This window comes from Mastacembelus armatus, chromosome 15 (assembly GCF_900324485.2).
Source record: "Mastacembelus armatus chromosome 15, fMasArm1.2, whole genome shotgun sequence".
Taxonomy (NCBI): Eukaryota; Metazoa; Chordata; class Actinopteri; order Synbranchiformes; family Mastacembelidae; genus Mastacembelus; species Mastacembelus armatus.
Window position 1 is genome coordinate 18,321,946 of NC_046647.1, and position 27,935 is coordinate 18,349,880.

General features: G+C 40.8%; 1 protein-coding gene across 2 annotated transcripts in view; it reads left to right on the plus strand.

The window, feature by feature from the left end:
* The window catches only part of camkmt (calmodulin-lysine N-methyltransferase), an 84,569-nt gene that overhangs the window by 41,776 nt on the left and 14,858 nt on the right, over positions 1 to 27,935 (plus strand). For both annotated transcript variants that reach the window (XM_026309974.2, XM_026309973.1), the window contains exons 4-8: positions 14,536 to 14,596; positions 15,920 to 15,971; positions 19,125 to 19,188; positions 22,725 to 22,791; positions 24,581 to 24,655. In XM_026309974.2, the coding sequence (XP_026165759.1) occupies positions 14,536 to 14,596; positions 15,920 to 15,971; positions 19,125 to 19,188; positions 22,725 to 22,791; positions 24,581 to 24,655 (319 nt within the window). The remainder of the gene's footprint in view (positions 1 to 14,535; positions 14,597 to 15,919; positions 15,972 to 19,124; positions 19,189 to 22,724; positions 22,792 to 24,580; positions 24,656 to 27,935) is intronic.

Sequence of the window (27,935 nt, forward strand, 5' to 3'; positions counted from 1 at the left end):
TTGTAGAAGTCTGCTCTCTGCTGATGTTGGCATTCAGTGGTCTATTTGAAACCACACAATCAAGTTGTTGATATTTCAACTGTTTTCAAGGATGTAAGCTTTTCTGACCATTTCTGAATTTTTAAAAATTATGTTACCCAAACCAAATCATTTTCAGTCATGTAAAGCTATTTAAATCAACATATTAACATTAGAGTCTGTTTATTTACTTTTTGATCAGTTTAACTGTAAAACTATGGGACTAGTTGATACCATTGCACTGACAGACGTCCCATTTCCAACAACTCAAGTAGTTAAGGTAAGACAGGCCTTTTTCTCTAACATTAACAGGAATTTCAATTATTCTTATGTCTCTTTTGCATAACAAATCCCCATCAAACACTAGCCCTTGTGTAATTAATTTAAATGATTCTTTTAGCGCAAAACTCAGAAACATCAGACAGGTCATAAATTCTCTTGTCAAACAATGCAGCTGGACCACTGCTGCTGCCCCACGGGAACAGTTTGGTTAGACTGTCTGGCCATATGCTTCAGAAGTGACAGGACTCTGAAAAGGATTCGGACTGCAGTGTATCATGTTTTGTGCATGTCAGTGCACAGGTGAACATTTTTCCTCAAGTGAACACTCCTATATGGCCACGCACACGCACACACACACACACACACACACACACACACACAAGGAGGTCTTCTGTGGTACAATAAGTAGTGGACAAAGGAGCTACATCCATTTTGTTCCAGCCTGGCTGTACTTTGTGAGTGCTCCTTTGTCACCTTGCACAATGGACTCAATCTGAAAGGGCGCAGGCAACTTTGTGGTGTGTTTTACTTGAGTTTCTGCAGAATTTATTATTTTTGTGTTTTTATAGTATTATTGCAGTCTAGTGTTTGTGCATGTGCCTACCATTGAATTTTTTTTTTTTTAGTTTAACTTATTGCTTGCAGAAACCTCCCCGTCATTACCCCAGTAAAGTCCTTCCCTGCCTGGACATTTGAAAAGAGAGATGTGGGAAAGGAGGAAATGACCCGTGTTTAGCCACACAACATGCTAGCTGTGCTCAGACAATCAGCATAGCATTAGCAGGACTGTTGAATAGAGCCATCATGGCCGCCTAGCCCTGGGGTGCCAGTGATCTGGCTATGGGCTTTATGGAAATTGGAGGGTCCTGCAGAGCACCCAAGGGCCAGAATGGAGGCCAGTCCTGACTCTGTTAGAAAGTCCTCCGAACTGCTGAGGAGCAAGTGGTTTTGTGCTTCTTTCTTGTCAGGTCCTGACCTCTCTGTTAGCATTATGATAATAGTGTGCTCCCAATGCTGTCACCTTGTATGTACACACTGTATAGCCCAGAGGTGCTGGTGAGAAGCCTCATTGTCACACAATCATCAATAATTGAATCCTCATTGTTTTTAAGTAAAAACATAGAAAACAATTAAAAACAGAGATATATTGAGTAAATTGAATGCAAATGTATATAAACAAGTGATAAGTATTAAATAAGTATTTTACAGCTGAACAATTAGCCTTGTAAAATTTGATACAAAGTCAGGAATCTCAAAAGTCAAAAGTGTTAAACTTGAAAAGGCTCTGGTGTTGAGTTTGTGTGTGACTTCTTAACAGTTTTGACTCCTAGTGTTTTTAAATGGATAAATGATCTAGAGCTCTTGCCTGCCTTTCATCACATTGTATATTTATAATAGTCCACATACTGTATTTATTTATCCTCACCTTCTTCCACTCCTCTGTTTGCTCCCTCCTTCTGTAAAATGTTGTGAATGTATTATTTTAAGGGATCTGCCTTTATACAGTGATAAAAAGGGAACGAAGCAGATAGAGGGAGAGCCAGATAGGGATAAGTAGCCTTTCGTTGTCCCTAGGGTGTTCTCCGTTGGCGTCCGTGGATGCTCTTTGTCCAGAGCTTTCACTGTGATTAGAGCGTTTGAGTTGACAATTCACTTAAGACCCCGTGCTTGCTCTCTCTTTCCTTTAACTCTGGCTTTCTCTCACACCCAGAAGACTCCTTCATCCCTCCACCCTCTTTCCACTTCCTCTCCTTCTCTCACACCCACACACACACACACACACAGAGACTCAGGGTATATTACCTGTTCTTGTAATGCAGTTAAGCTCAGCTAGAAGCCTTTCCTCGTAATACCACTTAATTCCCCATATGGCAGCCAAGGTAAATGCAGTGACAGAAAGAGAGTGGTGACCAATGATGGTGGTGGGTTGGGGGGGGTGAGAGAAAAGGAGAGGGGAAACTGTCTACTTTGCGGCTGCTGCTGCTGCTTGGTGGTCCCTGTTGATCGACCCTGTGTGATAATGGCTCCAATTGCAGAAAACCATGCCTCTGACAGAGTCTCTCATGTAAAATATGGGACATTTCATAAAGGCGATACATACCCTGTATGTGAATCTTGGAGAAGTGGGAGGTGGAGGCTCCACTTGGATTAGTGCTGCTGCATTCCTGACAGCTCGGAAAGTCTGAAGGTCCAACCCCCTACTGGGAAAATGTAATAGAACGCCACTTAATGCCTATGTTTCTGATGAGCAGCTTCAGGTGGCTTTCAGAAACCTACCTGACTTGAGTGACAGGCAGTCATGTGACATTGCCTTGGCCATTGGTGCACAGTGGGGCTCTTAAGTCATTTTAATGCACTGAGTCAAATATCTTTAGCAAGCAAATTTGTTTAATGCCTTCAAAGTGCTCACATTCCTTCTTTTGGACATAGTGATGGACTTTTTTTTATTTATTTTTTTTTACTGTTTTTGCATTTTATAGCCTAAACATTTAATTCAATAATTAATTTTTTAGTTCTGCAGATTAATTGATAAAAGATAGATGGTAGTTGCAGCCCAAGACCTAAACACATATTTTAAATCTCTATTCTTACTCTTTATTTCTTTTCTAATAATAATCAACAGCTATTTAAAAACCACACAGTGAAAGGCAAAACAAACTCAACAATTTCTGTGAAAGAAGAGTTTGGTTTTTAAAATGAAAACTTTGTTCTTATTCTCTCTCCTTTCCTGTCAGGTCTTTCTCTCTAATCTGACAGCCAGTAGCCAGCCAGATAGAAAAATACAAGAGATGAGATAAGGAATGAGAGAATAAGTAACAGTGGAGAGGAGACCACGATGAAGTGACAGAAAGAACAAAAGAAGGAGAAAAGGATAGGAAGAAGGAACAGGAGGAGGAGGGGTTGACATTGCTCCTGGGTTAGTGCTCCAAAACGGAGTGCTAAAATCATTTCAGCTCAGATAAAGCTCTGGCCACTGCCAGGCTGCCCCGGGATATCTGCCCTGCTCATCTGCCTCTTCAGTGAAATGCCTGCACACAGGGAGCCTTTGGGCAGCCGGCCACACACACACACACACGCGCACACACACACAAACGCACTCACACACACTGGTGCAAATACACACACACACAGACATTAACTCAGTCCGAACACATGGGCACCGCTGTATCACATGCGCACACACTTGCTGGCCCCTCATGGCAGGTTTGTCGCAGTGCAGTCTATTTCATTTGAGAGAGATAGAGCGACAAAGAGCCCCATGAGTCTCCTTCCTCCTCTGAACCTCCCAAATTTACACCCTGCTGGCACCACCACTCCTCCCTGTCACCACTGCCCACACCCGTTTCGTTCATCCGTACTTTGAGCACAGAAACTCACCCCTCTCCACCCTGCTGCCTTTCTCCGTATTCTGCTCTCACCTTGTTCTCATCAGTCTTTGCTTGAGAAATTCAGCCTCCACTTTCTGAGACTGTTCAACAGCATTAGAGTTTACTCAGTGTCAGGTCATGCACAGTGGCACCTGGGTTTGTTGTCAAATGTTCAAAACCAGTGCTGTGACTGAAATCTGACTAGAAGCATGAATGTTACCTTGATCTTGTTAGTGTTTCTGGAATGAGTGGACTTGAGAAGAGGCTGAGGATCATTGAGGTGATTCAGTTGACAAAGTTAAACCAGAGTAAAATGATGCTGACTGCCAACGCAGGGAAACAAGTGTCTGCATCCAGTAGCTGATTTTAAAGTCTTCTGTCATTATAATTTGAAGCAATGATTCTAAATTTTATGCATTTTTGCTGGTCAGAAAATTGAAAGGTATAAAAAATGGAATTGAAGTGAAACAAGTGAGTCCAACAAATCAACCAGCTGGCAAGAATTTAGCAGTACATGAAGCAGGAAAGCAGCTTGAAAGTGTTTTTAGACTCACTAATCATTTGTCATTTTTCAAGCAAAAATCAAACCTTTATTTCAGGACTATTGATCAGACATTACAGGCAATTTCAAGACATCACTTTTCCACATTTTTCTAATAATAATTTATCAAAATACCAATTTCCAGATGAATTGATCAGGGTGAGTAGAAATCAGCTTTGCTGATTAAAGTGACATCATAGTACAGCTAAGGTGTTGCCACTGAACAAAACAACAATACTTTGGTGTATTAGACCCTACTGCACCTATTGCTGTGGGTTAGAACAGCAACAGTCAAATTCCCCAGTTAAAACACAAACACAATTGCATGTCACTTGATTGTCAGTTTGACAGTCTGTCCCTCAGCAACACTGCCTTAGCATCCCAAACAGACCTACCCCTCTTATTTACCTCCCCTGCCTTCCCTGTGCTCCCTGTACCCTCTCCTCTGTATTACAGGGTGTATGTCTTCCCCCATCTTCCTCTCCTCTCTTCTTCCCTCAGCAGCTCTTCAGCGAGATAGGAAATCTGGGTCTCATGTTTAAGGCATCAGTGCAGTTGTTGGGCAGACTCCTGGATGTTCTAGTAGTGGATGTGATTTCTGTCTCCCTCCTCTGTCACCCACTCCCCACCTCTGTCACTCTTCCTGACTATATCCTTTTCTCCCCTTGTCAGTTGCCTCCCTCTTTGAATTTTGATAACTTTGTGGGATACAACTCATAATCATTCCTCTCCTACACTGAAGTGCTTACAGAAGTGCAAACACACACAAGGCCGGACATGTTTTTACCCTAAACTGTGCACACTCACGTATACTCATGCACACACTGCATACTGAGTGATGGAGTGGGTTTAGAAGGTTGTGCTATTTTGCTAAATTCCTATCAGTCTTATCGAAGTGTAACTAGATGACAGCGTTCAATGGCCACAGACCAAATTTTGTTTTTCTAAATTTGCGATGACTGTGACCTTGTGTATGTAATACTGGATATATTGTCAAGTCTGTCCTGCAAGACAGGTCTTCATCATAATGTGAGAAAAAATAGGCACATTAATGCAGAATGAAAAAATCATTAGTTGCTGCATAAGTTGGCTTAATGGTTGACTTTTACAAATAAGGTTCTAGCTGTATGCCTGGAGATGTCAGACCTAGACAGCACTAGGCCAACTGACACAGCTTCAGGTGTTGTGTTCAGCTTTTTATTTATTTGATGATGGGGCTTCATTTGAGAAGTGCTTTTTAAGCCATGGCTCCCAGGGCATCGATTTTAGTTCAGACTGGTGTTTTTGATGTCAAATAGGGCGACACTATTAAAATGACTGGTTGGTTAAAATTTCTGTTCTGAGCATCAAACTTCACAGTAACTGGGTACTGACAGACAAAAAAAGGGAAGAGTTTTTACTCATTTTTTTTATTCAAAATGAAGTCACCACTGATGTAAATGGTAAAATTTTTGTCAAGTTATAAAGCTAAAACTAATTATTATTGTATATTATCCCTGTACGTAATTATAGGCACGATAATTCTGTTTGTTTCTGATTCACATTTGAAGAGAATACATCTGGGTGAAGGCAGTGAAGAGCTCAGTGGCAGCTGTCATGTTTTTTTATATTGTTTTTTTTTTTTTAATTCTTCTTCCATGATGTAAGAAACGGCCACCTCTCATCAGTCATTTTAATATCATCTGTCCTATTACTCTCCTCTGCACGTTTCTCTCGTTCCTTCTTTTCTCCTCCCATCTCACTCTCTTCACTGACTGCACTTCACTACAATCTCACCCTCATAGTCACTCCTATTTTCTCCTCTCACTATGCCGACTTTTTTTTCTTTTTTTTCTTTCTCTGATGTTCATCCCCCTGTTTATATACATTTACATTCAAGAAACTGGATAGCTTGGTGCAGGTGACACCCTGTAATTTGAAATCCTTGCTTTTTTCCAAAGACAGAGAGGGATGCAATCTGTGGCAATCTACATTGTGTATGTGTGTGCACGTAAGTGTGCAGCGTAATCTGGGGTTGTCACACAGCCCCATGCCACTCTCCGTATGCTAATCAATGAATGAAGCTCTGCAAAGCGCTCATCTGCCAGCTAAACCCCACACCTCTGTGCTGATATGTCTATTAGCCACATGTCAAACTCCCTCTTTTGTTTCTGCCTCCTCCCGTCTCTCTTCACGTCTCATTCCCTCCTGTCTCATTCGATCGTTCCCCCTCTCTGTAATTCAGCATGGCTCTTTCTCCCTCACTCCCTGCTTTAGTTTCTGTCTCCATACTTTTTTCTGATCTCCTCCTGTAACCCTCACTTCCCCTGTGTTCCTTTGCTCCTTAATTCTCAGTCTGACCTGAGAATGGTTGTGCACCAGATGTAATTTCATTAAGTGCACACACGCTACCTCTATTCATTATCGATGAGAAGGGAATGATGGGATAGTTGGAGGAGGAAGTCAGTTTATGATCAAAAAAAGCTAAAAACCTTAAACATCTTGTGAAAACCAGTTATAGCTTGAAAACCCACTTTTTTTGTTTCCATAAAATAAAGTGGATAATAGAAATAATAATCTGTTTGTGAGTTTTAAAAAGCTGAAAATGATCCTGGCAATATTTTTTAAATATAAAATATAAAAAAAATGCACCTTCATACTATTAACCTAAGATTGTAATCTATGACAGTGTTGCTGAGTGGGACATTTGAACTTTTTACATATTAACTCGTTTATGGTTTGTCACAGTTTCAAATGATCTCAGACCTAGTTTGGCAATTCTGTACTGCAGTTTGTTGTTTTCTGTCTGCAGCTATAGATACAGATGCTGATACATCTGTAATGATATAATGTTGGCTGATGCAGCCTGGTTAATTTCCTGATCTAATGATGTGAAACATCTGTGATGGACTGGTGACCTGTCCAGGGTGTACCCCCTCCTTTCACCCAAAGAGAGCTGGGATAGGCTCCAGCAGATCCCTGTGACCCTGGTTAGGTATAAGTGGGTATAGATAATGGATGGATGGATGGATGGATGGATGATGTAAAATATTATCAGAAGTAGACTGTAATATAGGTTTCAGTGCATACTTCAATAATGCATGGTCACAGCTGCATAGCTCACTTTCACATACATGATTTTATTTGAGCATAATAAGACCAATAACATGACAAACACATGGAAATATTTTCACACAGACTAAGAAAATCTGCCCAAATCAGTAAATTTTACTACAGTATATCAGCAGCAGCAAAGGGATTGTGTTTGTTCTACACAGTTTACCATTTCTCTGCAGTGTAGTGTCCCCTGCATCAGCAACTGCCAGAAAAAGGTTCAAGAAAAGAACCTGTCATGTAGATAGACAAGCTGACAGACAGGTAGAGAAGAGATAAAATAAGACATAGTCACACATTTGTCTTAGTGCTTCTGCAAGCCTGGTTGACAGACAGACAGACAGACAGGCGGGGAACCAGGCAGACAAGAAGTCAAGCAGACAGTTATAGGGGCAGTTAGACAGGCAGTCAGCCCTGGCATTTTGCAGCAGATAAGTAAGCTATCAGAGGAGGGGGATAAATAGCAGAGTAAAGATTGGTCCTGGCCCCCTCAGAGAGGAGCGGGGGGCCACAATGCAGGCGTGGTGGGCAGATAGCCCCCTGCTCTCATTATACTCTGCCTAATTCAAAACGATGTTTACTCAGAGAGAGAAAGAGAAGGGCCATGCTTATCGAAGCGCTGCACAGTCCTCCAAGCATATGTGTGAGTGCATGTGCAGGTGTGTCTGTGTTTGTGAGAGAGCGTGTGTTAAAATGAGCCTATTCCAATGGAAAAAGGGATCAGGAGTGTCTCCAAGGCAGACTCTGTTGGCTAGAATGTCGATGCTTATCACACACTGCCTGGCTCTTCTAGTGAAAGGTGAATAGGCTATCTAAACTGCCTATTCACAGCAGGTGTATTTACCATACCGACTAGGCAGGATGATCATTTTGTAATTGCTATTGTTATTAACATACTGCTATTAATAGTCGGAGCTTTCATAAGGCCTGACCTAATCTGATTTCTCAGGAGATGAAGGTCTTGAAAGGCCACAGAGCATTCTGTTTTTTTTTTTTTTTTGAATGCTAGAAAATGAAATTGGTGTTATTTGTTCTTTATCCCTTTTGAATTGTGTGAGCATTTCTTCCTCCAATTACCTAATTGCCTGATTAGCAGACTGCATGATGGAGAGATCAAATGCTTGTCAAATATACCGTAGCATCCCTTTACCAAATCATCTTTAGGTACAGGCTGCAGAAGCTCTCTCCTGAAGTGCACGGTTTGTTGTACACTGTTTTTGTGTGAAAGGTTTAGTGCCAAAATGCACAGTCGATTGGAAAACAGACTTTGAGATTAGTTCCCATTCAAATACTGAGGCCAGCTGTTAAAAATGTTACTCTTTACAAACTACCATTTTTTTAAGTATCATAGTGTTTTGTCCCAGAGATCTGTCTGTCAGTGTGTAACCTCTCAACTACCATTGGAAATACAAAGCAGATGCAGCAGCCACCTCTCTCCTGCCTCACTGTGGAGCCACATATTCACGCTTTCTCAAGTGCACACACACCTTTACCTTCATACACAATCTTTCTCTTTGACTCCCTCACTCACACACACACGTACATGCACACATCAGCTCTGTGGTCTTGTGAACTGTGTGTACCCTGTCTAGGCTGGCCAGGGTAATCCTGGCCTCCACTAAAGTAGCCCTGTGAGGGGACAGATTGTCAGTTGATCATGGCCAGCCGAGAGCCTTATCCCTTATTGGATCGGCCATGGAGGAGGCTTAGGAATTATCTGAGGCCTCGCTTAATGTGGAGACGGATCACCGCCAGAGAGCCATGGAGCCTGAAGACACGCTGAGCCTGAGGGGAGAGAAAGACACTATGTGTGCATTTGAATGAGTGTGTGTTAAACCAACAGAGATGTGTGTGTTTGTGTGTATCAGTATGTGATCGAGGCACATGAGTGTATGTGTGTGCACAAAGCAAAATCATGGCCCACTTAACCCCATCTTGACACCTCTCTCTCATGCCCCTTCTATGCTTAGGCTGTTTTTTTTTTTTTTTCGCCATCCATTCCTGTCCTCCTCACCTCCCTTCCTCCAAGTGCTCCGCTCATTCCCATTCCCATACCTCACTTTTCTCTTTGCCACTCCTCTCCATTCCTCTTTCTCACTCCTCATCTTCTGCTTCTTCATTTTCGCCCTCTTTTTTTTCCCCTCCCAATTTTCCTTCATCGATGTGTGCTCCATCTTTCACTTTACTTTCAGCTCTGTCTAAATGTCTTACTCCATTCTGCTTCAGTTTCTTCCGTCCTCTCTCCCAGACTCCCCATCCTATTCCTTTTTGCACCTTCCTCCTCTTTGCTCTTCTGCCCTCCATTAAAACTTTTTCCCATTCACCTCTTTTACACAGTTGTTCATGTCCCTTTTCACTCCAATCATCTCCTTCCACCTTTTCCTCTGTCTCTTCCTTTACTCACCCTGCTGTCTTGATTACCTCATACTGCAGCAGTCTGTTCTCAGTTGGAGGCCTGACGGAGGCTGATGAAAGATGGATAAAACCTTTTTATTTCCCAGGAATAAACAGAGTTAAATCTCTGCTTTGCTAATGATAACTGTTGACCAGGGCCTTACATTTCTAAGACTGTAATGGTAAATACAGCATCTGACAGTAAAGTGTTTTACACAAAGGTCACTGGCTGGTCTTACATATAAACTGATCATTGTGATGGTAAATGCAGGGCTGTCAAGGACAATTTATAACATTTTGACTACAACAAGAGTTTGAACTTTGTAGACATTTAAACCACCTGAAAAGCAGCAATCAATATCGCTTTCAGCACAAGCTCTGTAAGCAGATCCTGTTATCTTTTAAACGTGTCCAGGCTCTGTTTAATTAATTCTTGGTATTCAGAGCAGGGCAACTGCCTTGTTTCAAGTACTATTAGCTTAGCTTGGCTTAGCTAGTGAGGTATTTTAGGTTGCCCTTCCGCAAATAGCACCTGGATCCCCTTCAGATATTTGAAATAGCCCTTTAGCTAATTCCATCCTTGCTGTCTGATCCCTGGGAACGCCATGGGATCCCCCAGGAAGACATGTAGAATGTGGGTGGGGAGGAGGGTTACTGGGTTACCTTTCTTAGTCTGCTGCCACTGCAGCCCAATCCTGGATGAACAGCAGAGGATGGAGGGATGGGTGGTTAATTCCACGTGTGATTAGTGCTCTCATAGGTTGTGTACTGTAGGTCACAGACTGACCAGGATGTGGTGGCAGTAGATTGAGTGGGTAACTGCAAAGAAACATGATCTTGTCAGCAGACCAAACACTCTCAGGTCTGTTAACACAGTGTGTCTGGGTTTGTAAAGCACATCAGGAGTAGAGCAAGACCATTTCAAAGCAAACACAGGATCAAGAAAAACATGGACAACATGATCCTGCTTGCAATATTCACGGATTTTAGCTATTTTGACTCAGCAGTAGGTTTTCATCTAATCTGATGACATACCACAGGATAAAAGGATGCATGTTTGTAGTAACGACGGTGAAATCCTTTTCTGCCTCAGCAAGTTAAATGGATGCAATTAGTAAAGAAATAACATTTCATGCTTAAATCACAAAGGACTGAAAATGATCAGTCACTGAAGCAGAAACTGAACAAAGGGCCTGCAAATCAAATGATAATCACAATAATTTTGCTTTGGGACGTCTGTGTTGAGATCATGATTAGATTGCATTACTACTGGTTCATCTTTGGAGGCAAAGTTGTTTCGTTACATTTGAACATGAAGTGAAAACTGCCTTCACTTGCACTTCCCAACTGTATAAATAGGATGGTAATCAGTGTCCGATTAAAGCTATATATAAGTAAAATTAGAGTTATAGCAATGCACCCACAGACATAAAAGCATAAATGTGCAGCAAACATACTCAGCCACATTTGCTTTTTAGGAACACTCTTTTGAAAATAACAAGATTTTTGTGTTTCTCACAGGTTTTAATTATTCCTAAGCTAAGTACAATAGCAATCAAGACACAAGTTTCTAGACATATTTTGTTTTTGGGGTAAGACCACAACTGAGTTTTAGATCTTAGGACTGATAGCTATATTAAGTTCAGACACACACACACACACACACACACACAAACAAACTGCTTCCTTTCCTCATCTAGTAATTGAAGGTGAGAAATAATTTCATTATCCTCAGGAAAAGTAATCTGCTCTCTGCTCCTGATCCCTTCATTTCCTACAGTGCACCTCAACCTGGGAGGCACACGCATACAAGCAGACATCACATACTTATCACACATGCATACACAAACACACAGACACACACACAGCTCCTATCACCCTGGGCTATTAATGTTATTGGAGTTTGGGATTAACCACCAGATTCACATATGCTTTACAAAGCTTTATTACTTAGTGCTGTCTGTCTATCTCTCTCTCTCCCTCTCTCTCTCTCTCTCCCTCTCTCTTTCTCTCACACACACACACACACACACACAAACACAATGCATTCATACACACAGCTGCCAAACTTGCTGTGAAAGAAAGTTAATCTGAGAGTCTGGGTACAAGTTTGAGGGTGTGAAAACACGAGAAGCCATATCACATTTAGCATTGTGCTTTGTTGTGACTGGACTAAACACCTGAGCAAAATGTTCTCTATCACAGTGTTGTTTTTCTTAATATAATAATCACAGATGCCCTCAGGACATCTTTAGTTTAACACATGGAATCCCTTTACAGATTTGCAGACATCCCAAAATCAAACAAGCTGAATCTAAGGTCGTCACTCAATGAAAGTTTTAGCTTCAGGGTTGGATGATGTTTCAGTAACAGCAGTATGAAAAACATTTTTCTTCCTCTGCTCGTGTTGAATAGTGGGTAACACTCAGTTCAGTGCTGCATTACCACCCTCTACTGTCCATCAGCCCAAGATGTCTTGGGTGGCCCTTGATGCTCAGTGTCATGATGACACACCTCATACAGGGAAGGGGTGTAAACTTGTGGATTCATGTGAACAGATCATAAAAGGGGAGGGTTCCAAGTTAATGGAGATGGAAAGACTCAGCTTAAAAGTCATAATACCTTCCACATTCATCATGCTAAGACGCATTCAGGCTGAAGTTACTCCAGTGTGTATTTGCTACCTATGTACCTATTTCTAGTCTGGTAAATGTACACATATGGGTGTGTACACTACATTTTCAACTCCAAATCAAGACCAGATACTACTTTAACAAAGGACTTGACGAGAGGATTTAAAACCTGTATAACAACATACTGTCTTACTGTCTTATCATTAGTGTAATGATTTTTTTTTTCCAGTACATGACTTTCCTTTAGTGTGCTGACTCACCTTTAGTACATCTGGATTATTTACAGCATGAAGATTCTGCAGTGAACATTGGGCTCATGGTTGGTTGTTTTATTGTTTAGTTAGATGTGAATGGTTTTGAGGTTATTCATATTAGATCCAGCCTATTTGATAAATAAAAATGGTGATTCTCAGTGTTGGTAATTGAATAAACATGGTTCCTTGTCCAGCCATACTTAAACACAAAAAAGCACCGTTCTCATTTTTAAAAAAAAAACCAAAAAACTGGTGCTATTCTGTGTTCTTCTTCGTGTCTCCAGATTTCTTGCAGAGACACAGATGATACACCACACTGTATTTCTTCATTGCTCTATTTCTGTGCCGTGGTTTATTTTAAACCAATGTACTATTCACTCTCTTTTTGGTCACAAATACCCAAACATCCAGCTGTTTTGCTAAGTTAGATAAACCTTTTCAAAAATACTTGAGATTTAAATCTTTAAATCTTTAACAGCCCTAAAAAGCAGGAAAATCAAGTTATTGAGAGAATCGCTAAGATGTTGGTAGACTTTGTAGTTATGATAAATAAAATCCTTTCTGAGACAGAAAAATCTACAGTTACACATGATTCAAATCCAGACCACAACAGAACAAAAGCACAACTAGAGGCTGTGGTTCCTTGACCAACATACGATATAGTCCTGTTGCTGCCAGCCGACATCAAACCTTTTTGTGCTGCATGAAGGTGAAAAACATATGAAATTTAAAATGTCACTTTAAAATGTAACTGTTACTTATGACACTCCTACGTGCAACATAACTACTCTCATTGTATTTGGGTGGGGTGTGTGTGTGTGTGTGTGTGTGTGTGTGTGTGTGTGTGTGTGTGTGTGTGTGTGTGTGTGTGTGTGTTTTCTGTCAAGGCAAAATGTAGAGAGCATGTTTTTTTTCTAATGGGGAAAAGGCATATTTGGACATTTTATCAATAGGCATTATTAAATCCTGCTTGCTTGAGCTAATCTTGGCAGACCGGAGTGAGAGGAAAGAGAGCGAGTGGGTGAGAGAGACTGACATAGAGAGGGAGAGCGAGAGAGCAGTGATGTCTGTCCCATGAGGTGAAGAGAGACCGTCTGTAAGCTGCTTATTATATCGACTGCCACCTTTTCTCTCTCCTCCTCTAACCCTCCCTTCCACCCCTGGTTCTCTCTTGTTACCTTCCTTATTTTCTATCTCTGTCTCCCTCCCTCACTTGCTTTCTCCAACTCATTCTACATCCTTCCTCTCTGTTTCTCGACAGCTAAACACACACAGCAAAACACAGATGCATGTGCACACAAACATGCACAGACGGTGTTGGGCCGAAGCTTCTTGTTCAAAGCCAGAAGGAAAAAAGCTGAAGTTTTATTCAAATGAATGTTTACTTCTTCTACTGCCAAGATGTGTGTATTTGTCTGTGAGTGAATATGTGTGTGTATGTATGTATGTGTGTGTGTGTGTGATGAGAGAAAGGGAAAATAGCACCAAGCATGCAAGTGTGTGTATGTGTTACATGCACAGCAGAAGGAGAAGGGCTGACAGTAGGTGATAAGCCAGACAGGCCTGCACGCTGTGATTATCACCCACTGGACCCCCTGTCACACACACATGCACACACACACACACACACACACACACTTGCATATGTGGTGCCCAATGAGAGAGTGTGTTGCAAGGATTTAGGACAGACAGACAGACAAACGAGGGAGAAGCCTTGGATCACAGGCAAAGTGAAAACCACAAGAGAAGCAAATGAACACAGACTGGAAAATACAATGCATCCAATTATGTTTGACTGAACACTCATTGTTTTTATTTGGGTGTTATATCAATATTAACACGTTTTGATGTTTAAACACTGGGATCAAAGTATCTTCACACAACAGAGATGACACCAGAGATATAAATGCACTGTGACTGACTGACTTCCTCTCGGTTTCTCTCTGATTCAGGTGTGTGGCCGTCTGAGGAGGTGATGGCTCATTACTGCCTGCAGAAACGTCACATGTTCAAGTGAGTTTTTCTTTAAACCTGTTCACTTCATCAATTAAGACTCGACTTTTAAAAACATACTAACTAACCAACTAACTGTTATTAATCACTTAGTTCAGGATCTACAACACTGTTTTAATGCATCTAGACGTCTGTTGAGTAAGTTGGGGTACATTGTCATTTGGATTTTTCTATAGTGTAGGCATTTTTCTGTCATTGTAAATAAATAAGACTTGGAAAGCATTTGGCGGCTTGTATCAGCCTTCTTCAGCCATATTTTATTTCCAGGAAACCTGCTGCATTACAAGAAATTGCTTTGTGCTACAAAAACAGAAGAGGGCTGTGATTCTTACTGTGTCAACTTATTCAAGCATTATGCGTGAAGCAGTGACAGATTGTGAATCTATGGTGGAGAAAGGCAGGATAACTAGCTTTGAAAATGATTCTTCTCTTCAATAAAATTAAATAGAAAATTGAAAATGTAATTTACCATCGGGGAAGTGGGGAGGAGGCAACATTCTTGGAAATATTAAAACACAAATCTCTGTTTAACATTTTATCAATTGTATTTACACAAATAATCTTCTTTAATTCATCTACATCAACCTGGTAATCTACTACATTTTGACAGTATCAAATTTACTTTTCCAAAAACGTGTCTACTTTAAATCTAAAGTGGGTCTTGCATCATTGCTTGGTGCTCCTGACAGTCTGAACCTTTCCATGCCACGCTGGGCTGTTCTGTGCTGCTCTTTCCCCCGCTCTCCTCTGCTGAGCACTGGCCTGCCCTGCGGCACAGGGCTGAAAAGCACCCAGGCACCTTTGATTTCCACTCAAGGTGGAACGCCACCTTTTGATTTCCTGTTTTAACATTCAAGAGGCGGGAGGCGAGGAAGAGAGGGGTATTGATCAGAGCAGCGTAGTGAAGGTCAGTGAGAGAGGGAGGGAGGGATGAAAGAGGACAGGGGTAGAGAGATTGAGGGGAAGGGGAGATGAAAGAAGGAAGAGGATGGAGAGAGGGGTTGAATGAGCATGCAAGCTACAAGCTTTTGTGTGCGTCTGTGTGTATGTGTGTGTGTTTTCAGACTTCCTGCTGATTGAGCTTGTGCGTCTCAGTGTTCAGTCTTCAGCTTTCAGTTTGATGGTTGAATTGATATTTCTTACCCTGCTGTTTTCAGTGTGTGTGTATGTGTATGTGTTTGTATGATAGCATGCAAGCGTGTGTGTATGTACATCTTTGTGCCTCTACTGTACAGCGTGTGTGTGTGTTAGTGCTAAACTGCTAGCTTTGACTTAGCGAGGTGAATCTCACTCTTACTTGTCTTTTTCTTCCTCTGGTCTCAGGGGCTCAGTGTGTGAGCTAGGAGGAGGCATGACTTGTCTTGCTGGGCTCATGGTAAGTGAGATACACACATTTCTGTGGGAGAAGTGGCTTGGCTTCTCTAATGAAAATGGCCATCACCAATCAATACAGAAACAGCATGGGCACACAATATCCATACCTATGCCTATCTACTGGTGTGTCTGTGTCTGCAACTTCCTAAATCCAGCTTCTAACCCAGAGGGTGTTTCAGTGATTATTGCTAGATTAGTCTGGGCTTGATATTACAGATGCATGTAGGTTTAAATGCTCATACAATAAGAGATGATGTGTTTAATTAAAATATATAAAGATGATGCATCAGCAGACACACACACTTCCATAAAATCATCCAAGTAACAACATCTAGCTACTGTATCAGAACTTGTTTGTTTCTTATGTTTCTTAAGTTGTGTTGCATTGACATGTTTCACACAGACACTCAGACGTACTACAGTCTGTCAGCCATAGGGTTTATTAGCCAGGCTCTTAAGGGCCTTTCCACATAGCAGGCGTCAGTGTCCCATCGATCTGTTAGATACCATTCTGGGTGTTGGGCGTGTGTGTGCATGTGTGTTTGTGTGAAAGCTTGGTTTTATCTCTTGGCAGTCAATACACCATGTTTTGACATTGGTGGCTTGAGATGGAATCCTTCCTTCACACCTCTCCTCCTCCTCCCTCCTTCATCCGTCACTGACACCACATTCAGTTCTTATTTCTCTGTTGTCCACGTGACCACTTCATTAATTATTCCTTTAGTTGCTGCACTTCATCTCTGTCTTCCTCTCTGGCTTTTGTCATTCATTAACTCCCTCCTCCATTCTCTATTTTATTTCCTATATCGACTTACAACATGATTTTATTTTCTTCTTCACACCTTACACATCCCCAGCAGTGTCAGTTATACTCCTGAATCTTAATGTCTGTGATGATCTTTTAACTACTTTGCGACACTGACAGGTCATTCTACTTTCCTACATTGATGAATCTCTAGTTATGTATTTTGAGCTTTGTGATCCCCTGCCAATAATACACTGAGATTTTTGTTTTGGAGTCAAACATCTAAACATCAGAGCTATCAGAGTGAGTGCCATGAAAGTTGCTACAAACATTCCTATTCCCTTAAATCAACTTTGATAAATGCTTCACTTTCTAGTACGAACATTTGTAGGTCAATATATCTGTTTGTACAGTAGTTGAGTGTATGTAGAAAGACCAGGGAAACTACCAACATGCCCCTCAGCCACAGTAGTGCTTTACATTTATTGCTAATTAGAAGATTTTCTCTGTTAATAACTTGGTTTTCAGGTTCATTGACACCATCACTTCTCCAGGTCCCCACTTGTTGCACATCACCTGTTTATATTCTGAATGCTCTTTGAAACGCTCACTATTCAGACTCTACATATTTAGTAAAACCTAAGTAAAAGCAAAATGCTTACATTTCTGTTTTTTAACTATGATACTCACCTCTGTATCAGGATCTGTCCCTCTCACTCTCTTTATAGAAATTTACTTAAATTATTCCCATCTCAATATCGGAGCCAACTCTTGCTTCAAGACCATTCTGTCACATAGGTTGTAATCAGTCAATAACTTGATGCATAACTTTGTCTGTGAATATGATTTTTGTTCTAACATATGAAAGTCAGCTATCAGGGTGCCTCAGGGAAGCAGACTCAGTGCCCTACGCTTCCTGTGGAGAGCATATCCATCCACTGTGAACATACTGTTGTGTTGCATAATATTACTCATGGATAGTGATATATAAATGACAGATTCCAACCAAGCATGGTGTGTTGACATGCTAGCTGTTTTCTTCACCAAGAACAAAGTTGTTATTCTTTCTAATTATTTTTTCTCCAGTGGTGCACTATGCAGAGCAATGATCATATAGTTTAGTTTCACTTGATAGACTGATCCCATAGCTTTCTTTGATAATCATTACTTGTGTTTTACAGACAATACAAAAAATCCACTAGATAACAGCTGTTTAGACATTACTGATAAAACATCTAAGGTGTATGGTTTTTGATTTCCAGGCTTACAGCAGTCTACAGTTTGACATTTTGATAACCTTTGTTTGGATTAAGATGCATTTTAAGTAGCCTGACTCTGCATGTGTGTGTATAGTGGTGGTGGTGGGTGGCAGAGTGTAGCTCATCGGTTGCCAGGTTAGGCTCCTGATCTTTCAGCTGGATGCTCTGGTTCAGCCTGGAGGATCCTTCTCCATTTGAGCAGCTGGCTGGACGCACAAAACTCAGTGACCCCCTCACACACCCTGCAGCGCCTGAACGTGTGTGTGTCCATGGGAATGAATGCATCCATGTTCTGTTGGTTTCAGAAATTTCCACACTCTGGATTTACCACATCATGTGTTTCCTACATGCTGTACGTGTCAAGATTACATTGAATCAGCCATATAGGATTTGTGCACATACCAACACAATGGCTACTTGTAGTTACACTCACCCATGTGTATATGCACGCATACACTCCTTAACAGAAATTGACAGCCTGACACACACTTGCTGATATAAAAAAGCATCTGTAAAGAAAGAAGAATGTGAAAAGATGAGGTTATAGCAAAGCGCACACCTCTCTATCTATATCTCCCTCACAGAGAGACACATTGCAGCACAAAGCTTTCTATCCATTCTCCTGTCTCCCTCCCTCTCCCTCTTTTCCTCTTCGTCTCTCATAGTCTCCACCGCAAAGTTATATGAAGGGCATCAGGCAGGCCCGGCAAGCCGAGTGCAGAGTGACAGCAGCGAACGGAGTGATGGCTCGGCCCGATAAACACCCAGCTTCAAATGAAAAGGCTCTGCGCTTGCCATCATCCCCTGTCACAATGCAATTACTGAACAGAGTGATAGCAAGATAGCAGCCCCCACCGCTAGCCACAATGATAAAAGTATTGACTGATTTGATTGAATGATTAAAATAATGCAGACATAAAAATGGGGTGAAGATAGAGAGGGAAATGGCAGGGAGGAGAGGGAGCAATGGAGAGAGAGGGTGGGGAGGGCTGGGCTGCCAAGAGTGAAGCTTTGTAGATATGGTTATGTCATTATTGTATGTGTGTGTGTGCGTGTTCAGATGTTTGCTTCATCTGAGGGTGCTTTTGGTTTTGTTCTTTTGTTCCATGTTGTTTCATTTCTCTGTCTCTTTCCTGTCTCTGTCTCTCAGGTTGCCATTTGTGCTGACGTGAAGGAAGTTCTGCTATCAGATGGGAACGAGAAGTCCATTCAGAGTATCCTTTCATCGTCCTCTCTCCTCCTGCTTCATTCAAGCTCACATTTATTTGCATGCAATCATCTGGGATTGTTTCAGTGAACACTTTTGTTTTTTCTATGGGAGTTTCAAAGAGGAAAATTGTTTATGTTCACATCAGTTCACACGTGTTTACACATATGTAGATGAATTTTTGCCTGTAGTTTGCAATCAGAATATGATTTTTCATTTTACGTAAGACATTGCATGTAAAAACATCAGAATAACAGATATTTACCACTGTATCATGTGTAGCACTGATTATTCTTTTCAGCTGCTCTTTAATTTGCCAGTTTTGAATACTCCAAATTGGTTCTATTGGATTCAAGTCTGGGGACACACTCGGCCAGGTCACTTTTTTCTTCTTTTGAAACCCTTGTAGGTTTTTGCAGATCATTGTCAGTTGGAAAATTCTTTTCCTACCAAGCTTCTTAAGACACCTAGTACATGGGTATGCAATCATATATATATATATATATATATATATATATATATATATATATATATATATATATATATAAATGTCGTGTATATATATATACACGACATTTGTACATAGAACAGTACATATATATATATATATATATATATATATATGTACTGTTCTATGTACAAATGTCGTGTCCTGTTCACATTCCCACGTCCTTGCTTCACTGTTGGTTCTGTGCAGTTGCTGTCCTGCCCTGTCCCACACCAAACATGATGGACCTGTCTGATTCAAACACGTTTCTGGGCAGAGGTGTTGCCAACATTTGGGCTTCTTATCATTTTCCTTCGAAAAGTTTAATCCTGCAGTTTTGTGTCAGTTTTTGAACAGTGGTTTTCTTCTTCTTTCTCTCCCAGGCCAAAACTGAGAAAGCTGTGGTGTTCAGAGGTTCTTTTATAACCATGGAGATACGTTTAATGTTTCTTCACATTTAAAAGTGATCAGGATTAATTGATCTATTTTTGCAGTGGCCCTGCTGCACAGTAGTTGTTTAGTGTCTTAAACTGAAAGTCGACCCTGTGCTGAAAACTTGCTCCAGCTGTAAAAAGAGAGATTAAGTCGGAGTGTAGGGAGAATAGCCCTCTACCTCTTTTATTTTAGGCAAAAGCAGAAGATGGGGCACCCACAGTGACAAATACCCAGCACTAGTGCTCAACATGGCATCTACCAATCCTAGCTGCCCACAATGCCAAGTTAAGAGCACAGTAATTGCCATCCTGTCAGATTTTTTTTGAGACTTCATCTAATGCTAAGGCTAAGGCCTGTTTATTGTGTGTGGTTAAGGTTTAGGCCTATAATTAAGTTTTTAGGACAAATCTTTAGGTGAGATTTTTTTTCCCCAACATTTCTTCTTTGAGTGGGTTATTGAGCAACTCTGTCAGCTTGCAAACCATCATGCTCATCTTTTTTTTTTTTTTAACCCATTTTACCCTGCTCTCTGTCTGATCTCCTTTGTAGCCCCTTGTTTTCCCCTTCTTTTCTTCCTTCATCAGTGTTTTCGTTTCTTCCCCATTCTTCCAGAACATGTTTTATTTACTCAACAGCTATGCAGACGAGAAAAAGGCGCTCAGACTCACTTTAGTTGTTTCACAAAAGCAGGAAATATAAATACATTGACTGATATGGCACTTCCATATTTAGCCATGCTCACAATATCTGTGTTTCAGCCAGCTACAATGCTCCTTTACTGATCACAATAAGACCAAACAATAACATTATGGAGCCTGCAAAACACACACACACACACACACACCCTTGGCCATATAAACAATACACCATTGACTGGCTGCTTTGTTTCATAGAACAAACACATAGAGAGAATTGCAAGTGAAATCGTACTGAGAATGGATCGGACTCACACAAAAAGTGAGAGGGTGCGTTAACTCAGCCAAAGTGACCCATTCACACACTGCAGGCAGTGTAGGGCATTTCCTCTCACTGAGGTGTTGGTCTTAGATTTGTGCTAATGACCACTGTTTCTCTCACATGGGCTCATTGTGTGGCCTGTGTTACAATAGAAACAGATAGTGGGTTGTGATAGGGCTGGGCTTTATACAGTGAAATTGATGAGAAGATAATTCAGAAAATGAAAATGTGAATACACAACATTTAGTTACATATATAGAGAGTCATTTTTCTGTTTCTGTAGAAGTTTTTGATCTCATTTCTAGTGCAGAAACACACACAAACACACAACAGAGAGTGGAGCGGCCCTGTTGTTGTGACCTTGAATACTCATGTTGAAAATCAATTGAAATGTTCCATTAAGAATGATTGATGCATGTCATTGGCAGCTACTTGTCTACTTCAAGTGATGGGAGCAAATATTCCTCCACTTTAATGTTCAATAAAACTCAAATCTCTCCATCACCATTTTCTTTTAATTTTGATGTATGTATTTTCAAGTTGTGTGTGTGTGTGTGTGTGGACGCATGAGTGTGCATGACTTCTCCCTCGGTGCTGCTGGTCATGGGATTAGAGTAAGCTGCTCTGCTCTTCACCCTCTCATCTCTATGCATAACACAGATGCACAGGTGACCAGCATGTTTGTGTTGTGTGCTTCTTATTCTGTAGATGCAGTGGTATATACATGTATGCAAATATGATTGTGTATCTGTGCCTGAGAGACGATTTTGAATTGCCTCTATCTGCTTATCATGCGTTCCTCTGTCTCTCGCTCTGTTGTTGTCGATTGGATTTGTCTCGGCTCTTTGCAGGCTTTAAAGACGAGGAAATCCTAATTGAATTGCTTTGCAACTCCACAAGTCAGTGTATTAATAGACAACATGACATCAGTCGTTCTGCCTTTTGTATGCGTTCATCTGCATGTGTGTGCGTGAGGGTGGTGGTCAAGAGGGGTGGTGTAAGTTTGTATTTGTGGTTAAAAGCCTTCGCATTGATCCAACTAGAGGTGGCTGTGATCTGCTGCGGTCAGCCTCTCTATCCCTGGAGATCATCTTTGCTCGCTCATGCTTTCTCTTCGAGGTTGTCTGTTTTTTTTTAATGCCTTGATGTAACTTTACATACATCACTCCAAAAACCCTATATCTTTTGACAGGGAGTGGTAGATGACCACTGTTCATTCCACCATCATGTTTTGTGTTTCCTATGAGCTACCGATCACACAAATGCTTTAAATTTGGCAACGAACTTGCCTTTCCAAAAGGACTCATTGAATTAACAAATATATATTGTGGAGAATTTGATGTGGTTTACTCTGTGTTCTGAATGCAGAGGTTTTTAATTTATAGAAAAATAATGCACACTATTATGTGTTTTTTTTGATACTGCCACTGGGCATGAACGTTTTTACAAATCTGCACATGGTGGCTTTAATTTAATTTAAGTCCGCTAGAGGCCATACACACATACACTTTTAACAATGACCTAGCTAAAAGTTTATCTTCTGTATAAGTACTGTGTTTAAAAGTATTTCATCTAATATGAGACCTTCACACATTTTTTTTTTTTTTCAGTAGTTGAGACTGCAATAATGTGTCAGTGATGAATCCTTAACTGTGACACATCAGATGTTCGAGGCCTCGTCAAGAGAAACAGACAAGCTGCAAAGTTTGGATCAACGCGTGTATCAGCCAGGTGAGACCAAGTTCGATCAAATAACAAAATGTTATCTACTAAATAATGTTTCCTGTTTGAGATACAGTACCTAAACCTAATCACCACAGTAACAGCAGACAATACGTTATTTGATGTAACTACTGGCTGACATTTTCACATTGTTTAATTTGTGCTGTTTTCAACTCTTATATTGTTAAATGTCTCGTATGAATTCTGTGGCAAGTCTAACTTAAAATTAAATCTGATTTTTAGCTTGAATGTTCATTTTACTTTATGTTAAGTTTGCAACATAAATGACTAAATAGCCAACCATGTTTGCTGTTTACTGTAATAACTGTCTTTAAAGTAGAGTATGTGTGTGTTCATGTGCCCAGAGTCAACCCAAGCAAAATGATTCCCCTTGATAGGGATTTTTCATCCAGAAACCATCGAGAGAACTTTCCACAACACACACATGCACAGCTCATATGCAAGGACGGACTAAAATGCAGTTAATTGTTGTCCCTGTCTCAAAAAAAAAAAAAAGCATTTTGCCATTGACGGATTGTTTTGCTCCCCTACCTCTCCTCTCTCTCTCCATCTCTCCTGCCTGTGCATATTAACACGAGTGGAAGATGGAGTGAAAAAGTAAACGTATAATTAGGCTACATTACTTTGATTGTTTTCTTTTCAGATTATGTCTGCTGTCATCGCCGCGCCACAAGAGAGGGCGAAGGGCACAATGTGATTGGACAAGGGGAGGGAGAGGGAGGGGCATGTTGCGTGATGGTGTGTGTACATGCATGCGTATGTGTGAGTGCGTGTTGAGACCTCCTGCTGCGAATTGAGATTGTGTTTCTAGCGGGGCCTAATGTTTTGTTTACTGAGTGTTAATAATGCCTAATTAATAATCCCCCAATCTGCCTGCCAGTCGGAGAGAGACAGAGAAAGAGGGAAAATGATGTGGAAAAAGAGATGGAGGAACAGAACGCAGTGTCAGCACAGCCCTTACACAATGTGGAACAATCAAATAAGATTTCAATCTTATTTCACCATTGAACAGACAATACAAAGTTACAGATTGTCTGTGAGTGACCAGTAACTGAGCAATATAGATTGGGTGGAGATAAACAAACCTGGCAACCCAAACCAAAACAGTGTTGCTTCTGCTAATGACAGATGTGATGAGGAAACATTTCCTGCTCAAATAGTAAGAATTTCAGTCATTCTCCACTAGGACACATAGATCTGACATTCATGAGGAAAGTCACTCCCAAAAATATGTCAGAGCCTGAGTAAAAACCACAGAAAACATAAACCTGCCTTGAATTTATTTTTGAATTCTTAAAATCTTTTTTTTTAAAATATATCTCAACATTGGTTCATCCTATCAAATATTAAAATTTAGTATAGTAGTGTTTTTGTAGTCTATACTGTGTAGTAATGTGCCAGTAAAGTCAGAAGAGAGGGGACAGTGAATAGCAAAATACTGAATAGCAAGTGGCCTTTGTCTGTGTGTGCGTGTGTGTGTGTGTGTGTGTGTGTGTGTGTGTGTGTGTGTATATTCATTCACAGTGTCAAGTGTCATGTCAGAAGCTCCATATCTTTACTTCACAGATGATATGTCTTCACTCGTCAGTGCTTTCTCCAAACCTCTACTGAAGCAGAAAAACAATGGGGGTCAGAGAGAGGTGTCAGGGAGCAACAAACTCAAAGTGGTGAAGGACTAAAGATGGATGGACCGCTGCTGCTCATGACCACTGGCTTTCTTCTGTCAGCAGCTCTGCCAATGCTAAACTTTGGTTTCTGTTTAATGTGTGTGTTGCAGGGTGGTGAGGTGGGACTGTGAGTCTGACATTTCAGCACTAGAGGGTCACTTTGACATTGTCATGTGTGCAGACTGGTAGGTATACACACACACACACACGCACGCACACACACACACACACAGATTTCCCTCTGTGTGTTTTTATGGGTTTAATTTTCACTTCTGTGCGACACTTCTCACATGGCCCCCCACCAGTGCTTGGACCTTCCCCTGCCTTGTCCACACACGGACATAGGCTCACGCACACACACACACAAACACACATACATACATACATATTCTTAGATGCCTGCCTGCCTCCATTTTACACCAAATTGCCTCGTTTTCATGCTTGGTGTCCCAGCAAATGGATGACTTAGGCAAATTGCAAATAATTGCGTGTTGACAAGGAAGGAGACACAGTAAGATAAAGGAAGAGTTGACGGTGGATGGAGGGAGGAGTAGAAATGGAGATGGAAATGGAGAGATAGAGCAATATAAACATAACAATTAGCCCATCGGTCATTGAAATGTAGATGTGGCCAGTGAAGAATTACATCTTTGCCAGCCCAGTTGTATTGTGTGAGATAAAAACACATCTGGAATTTTAGTGTACCCTGCACCATGGAAAAAAATGTAGAGAAAGAAAATACTATACAATAATATAGCTAAAACTAATGTAGACTGATAAAACAATCTACAATCTCTGTTCAGTTTTTGTGAAACCTGTTTAGAAAAACTATCAATTCAGCTATATGAGCATTTTGGAGTCTGTAGTTTGTGCTGCTGATCATCTGTTCTGCCTTTTACAGATCACTGTATGTCATCTTTTATGACGCAAAATATGATTCGAAGATGTTTGGACTTAGGAGATATAAGTTATCAGTGTTTAAAGGTAAAACGCAGGAACCCGTTGTCCCACAAAGCCTCAAAATCAGCAGACAAGTGTCAAAGGGCTAGAAGGTGTGTGCAGTTCTGTGGTTTTTCATACACACCACGAAGAGGGACTTTAAATTGGCCTCAGCATAGTTTTGGCAAATCTTAAGAGAAGAAGCAGAGCAGGAGAGGATATCTGCTAATCTTGACTGGTGTTATTAGATATTTTAAAGAATACTTTGATGAACTACAAAACAGTAGCTTTATATCTTCTGACATGAGAAGCCTGATCCAATCGTCTGGTGGAGATCACTGGCGCAGTCAAAAATCTCTGCAGTGTCACCCGAGTGTTGAGGTGGGTGAGATGCTGAGGGCTGCTTGGTTCACATTTCTATGGAGTATCCACTGAGCTTCAGGACAATGCGGTTCCCCTGTTTTATGACTAGTCTTGAACAGTGACATAGCTACTTCTGTTAAGCTGTTTCAAATCTTTAGAGATGGGTAAATGGCATTTATGTGCTTTTATGGAGACAGAATGTTTCTTGAAAAAAAAAAAAAAAAATCAAGTACTTTACTTTTTTTTTTTCCAGCTTGACAAACACTGAACAAAATCAGCTTGTGTACAGTATGTGTGTATCTATCTGCATTAGTGTCTGCATGTGTGCTAAGTGCAGCATTAGCAAACCCCGTTATCATTATTGTAATGTCACGGTCATTACAGGTAATAGTCAGGTACAGCACCCGGAGAGAGAAAGAGAGCAGGCAGCTAATAGAGGATATTTTACAGTGGACTGGTGTATATGCATGTGTGTACGAATGATAGAAGCAGATAGTGGGAGAACAGAGTAAATTGCATGTGAATTTTTAGTATCACAGGTTCTTAAGAGTTTTTCTGAGGAGAGAAGCGTGCTGTCGACATTGGTCTAGTGCATGTGTGCGCTAAAAGATGTTTTTTTGTGCCGTGCCATCTTTTCTGTCTGATGGTGGATGAAGCGCGATGACTGACCGATTAACAGGCGCATCACTGTGATGATCACCTGTGAAAAGGTCAACAACGCAGCTTCCACTCTGATTAATTATAGCTCCTACCCGTGGCAATGGAACCACTGCTGGGAAGAAAGGAGAGTAGAAGAAAGGAGGGGAGTAAGAAAAGGAGAAGTTTGAAGAGTAGGCAAAATAAGTAATAGTCAAGTCTTGTAGAGGATTTTTGTGCTTAGAGATGTTATTTAAGTGCTGCTACAGTATGAATCTACAATAGCTCACCACTTCATCAAATTTTTGGCACAATGAAATTGACCCACTTGAACAAGGCTCTATGAACTGCTGCTCTGTGGGATGTCACAGTTTGGAAAAATATAATTCACGGTCAGAATTATACGTTAGTATACAGTACTGCTAGGTGTGTTGTGTGCTAGATTTTTGTGTTACTCAGCTATGGTGCTATCCAATCACAATAGCTGTTGATTAAAATAGTGCTGTGATTGTGTTACAAACCTCAAACTCTAAACCCTACCGCTAATTCCAACTGTAACCTTACCTCTAACATTAATCCTACATCTAACCCTAAACCTAACTTTATCTCTAACCGTAACCCTACTTCTAACTGTAATGTTACACTAACCTCATGACACCACTCCACAATCCTAAAACGGAACCTAATCCTAACCCTAATTCCAACCCTAACCTCTCCTACCTTTACCTCTTTATAACTTTCTAATATTAGATATCTAATATTATCTAATTTAATAAGATTTAATTTTACATACAGAGGCCACCCTGACAACCAGAATTGGTTTGATTGCACTTTCACATTCTATGATTATTAATTGCTTTGGTATTTTGTATTATATTTTGCATGCCGGTCTTGCACTTATTATTGATAGCACTTCTCTGGGGGCCTTTACTTCTTTAACCTACCACATAGATCATGATCCCCACTGCACTTACTGTTTGTCAGGATGGGTTTCACTATACAGTAAACCTCCAAAATTTGTGGGGGGTTACGTTCCTAGAGCACCCGCGAATTGTGAAAAACCACAAATTTTGGATGTGGTCAAAAAATGCCTATATTTATAGTTTAAACCCTAAATATGCCCCCAGATATGCTCCCAAAACACTTTAATTTCATTTCAAACTTAGCTTAATACATTATTAGTAAATAATTTAGTGACCTAAATCAGTAAATTATATTGTCCTTAATAATTTAATGTTAAAATGCATGAAAAATTATATATTGCCACGACAAAAGCCATTAAAAATTGTGGAGGTTTCCACAAACAATTCTTAGGTTCTAAGGAAAGGCCACGAACTCTGAGCCGGGACTTCATGGGGGTACACTGTACAACTAAAACATATTGCACTGAAAGTTATTTTCCCCTACTTTTTCTCCCCCTTAGCTCTGCTTCCTCATTCCTGGCCCAGCAAGCCAGTGCAGCCACTGGGTCTTGAATCCAGGCCGCCCAGGGCGCAGACGGCGCTCTTTCCACTACACTACATGATA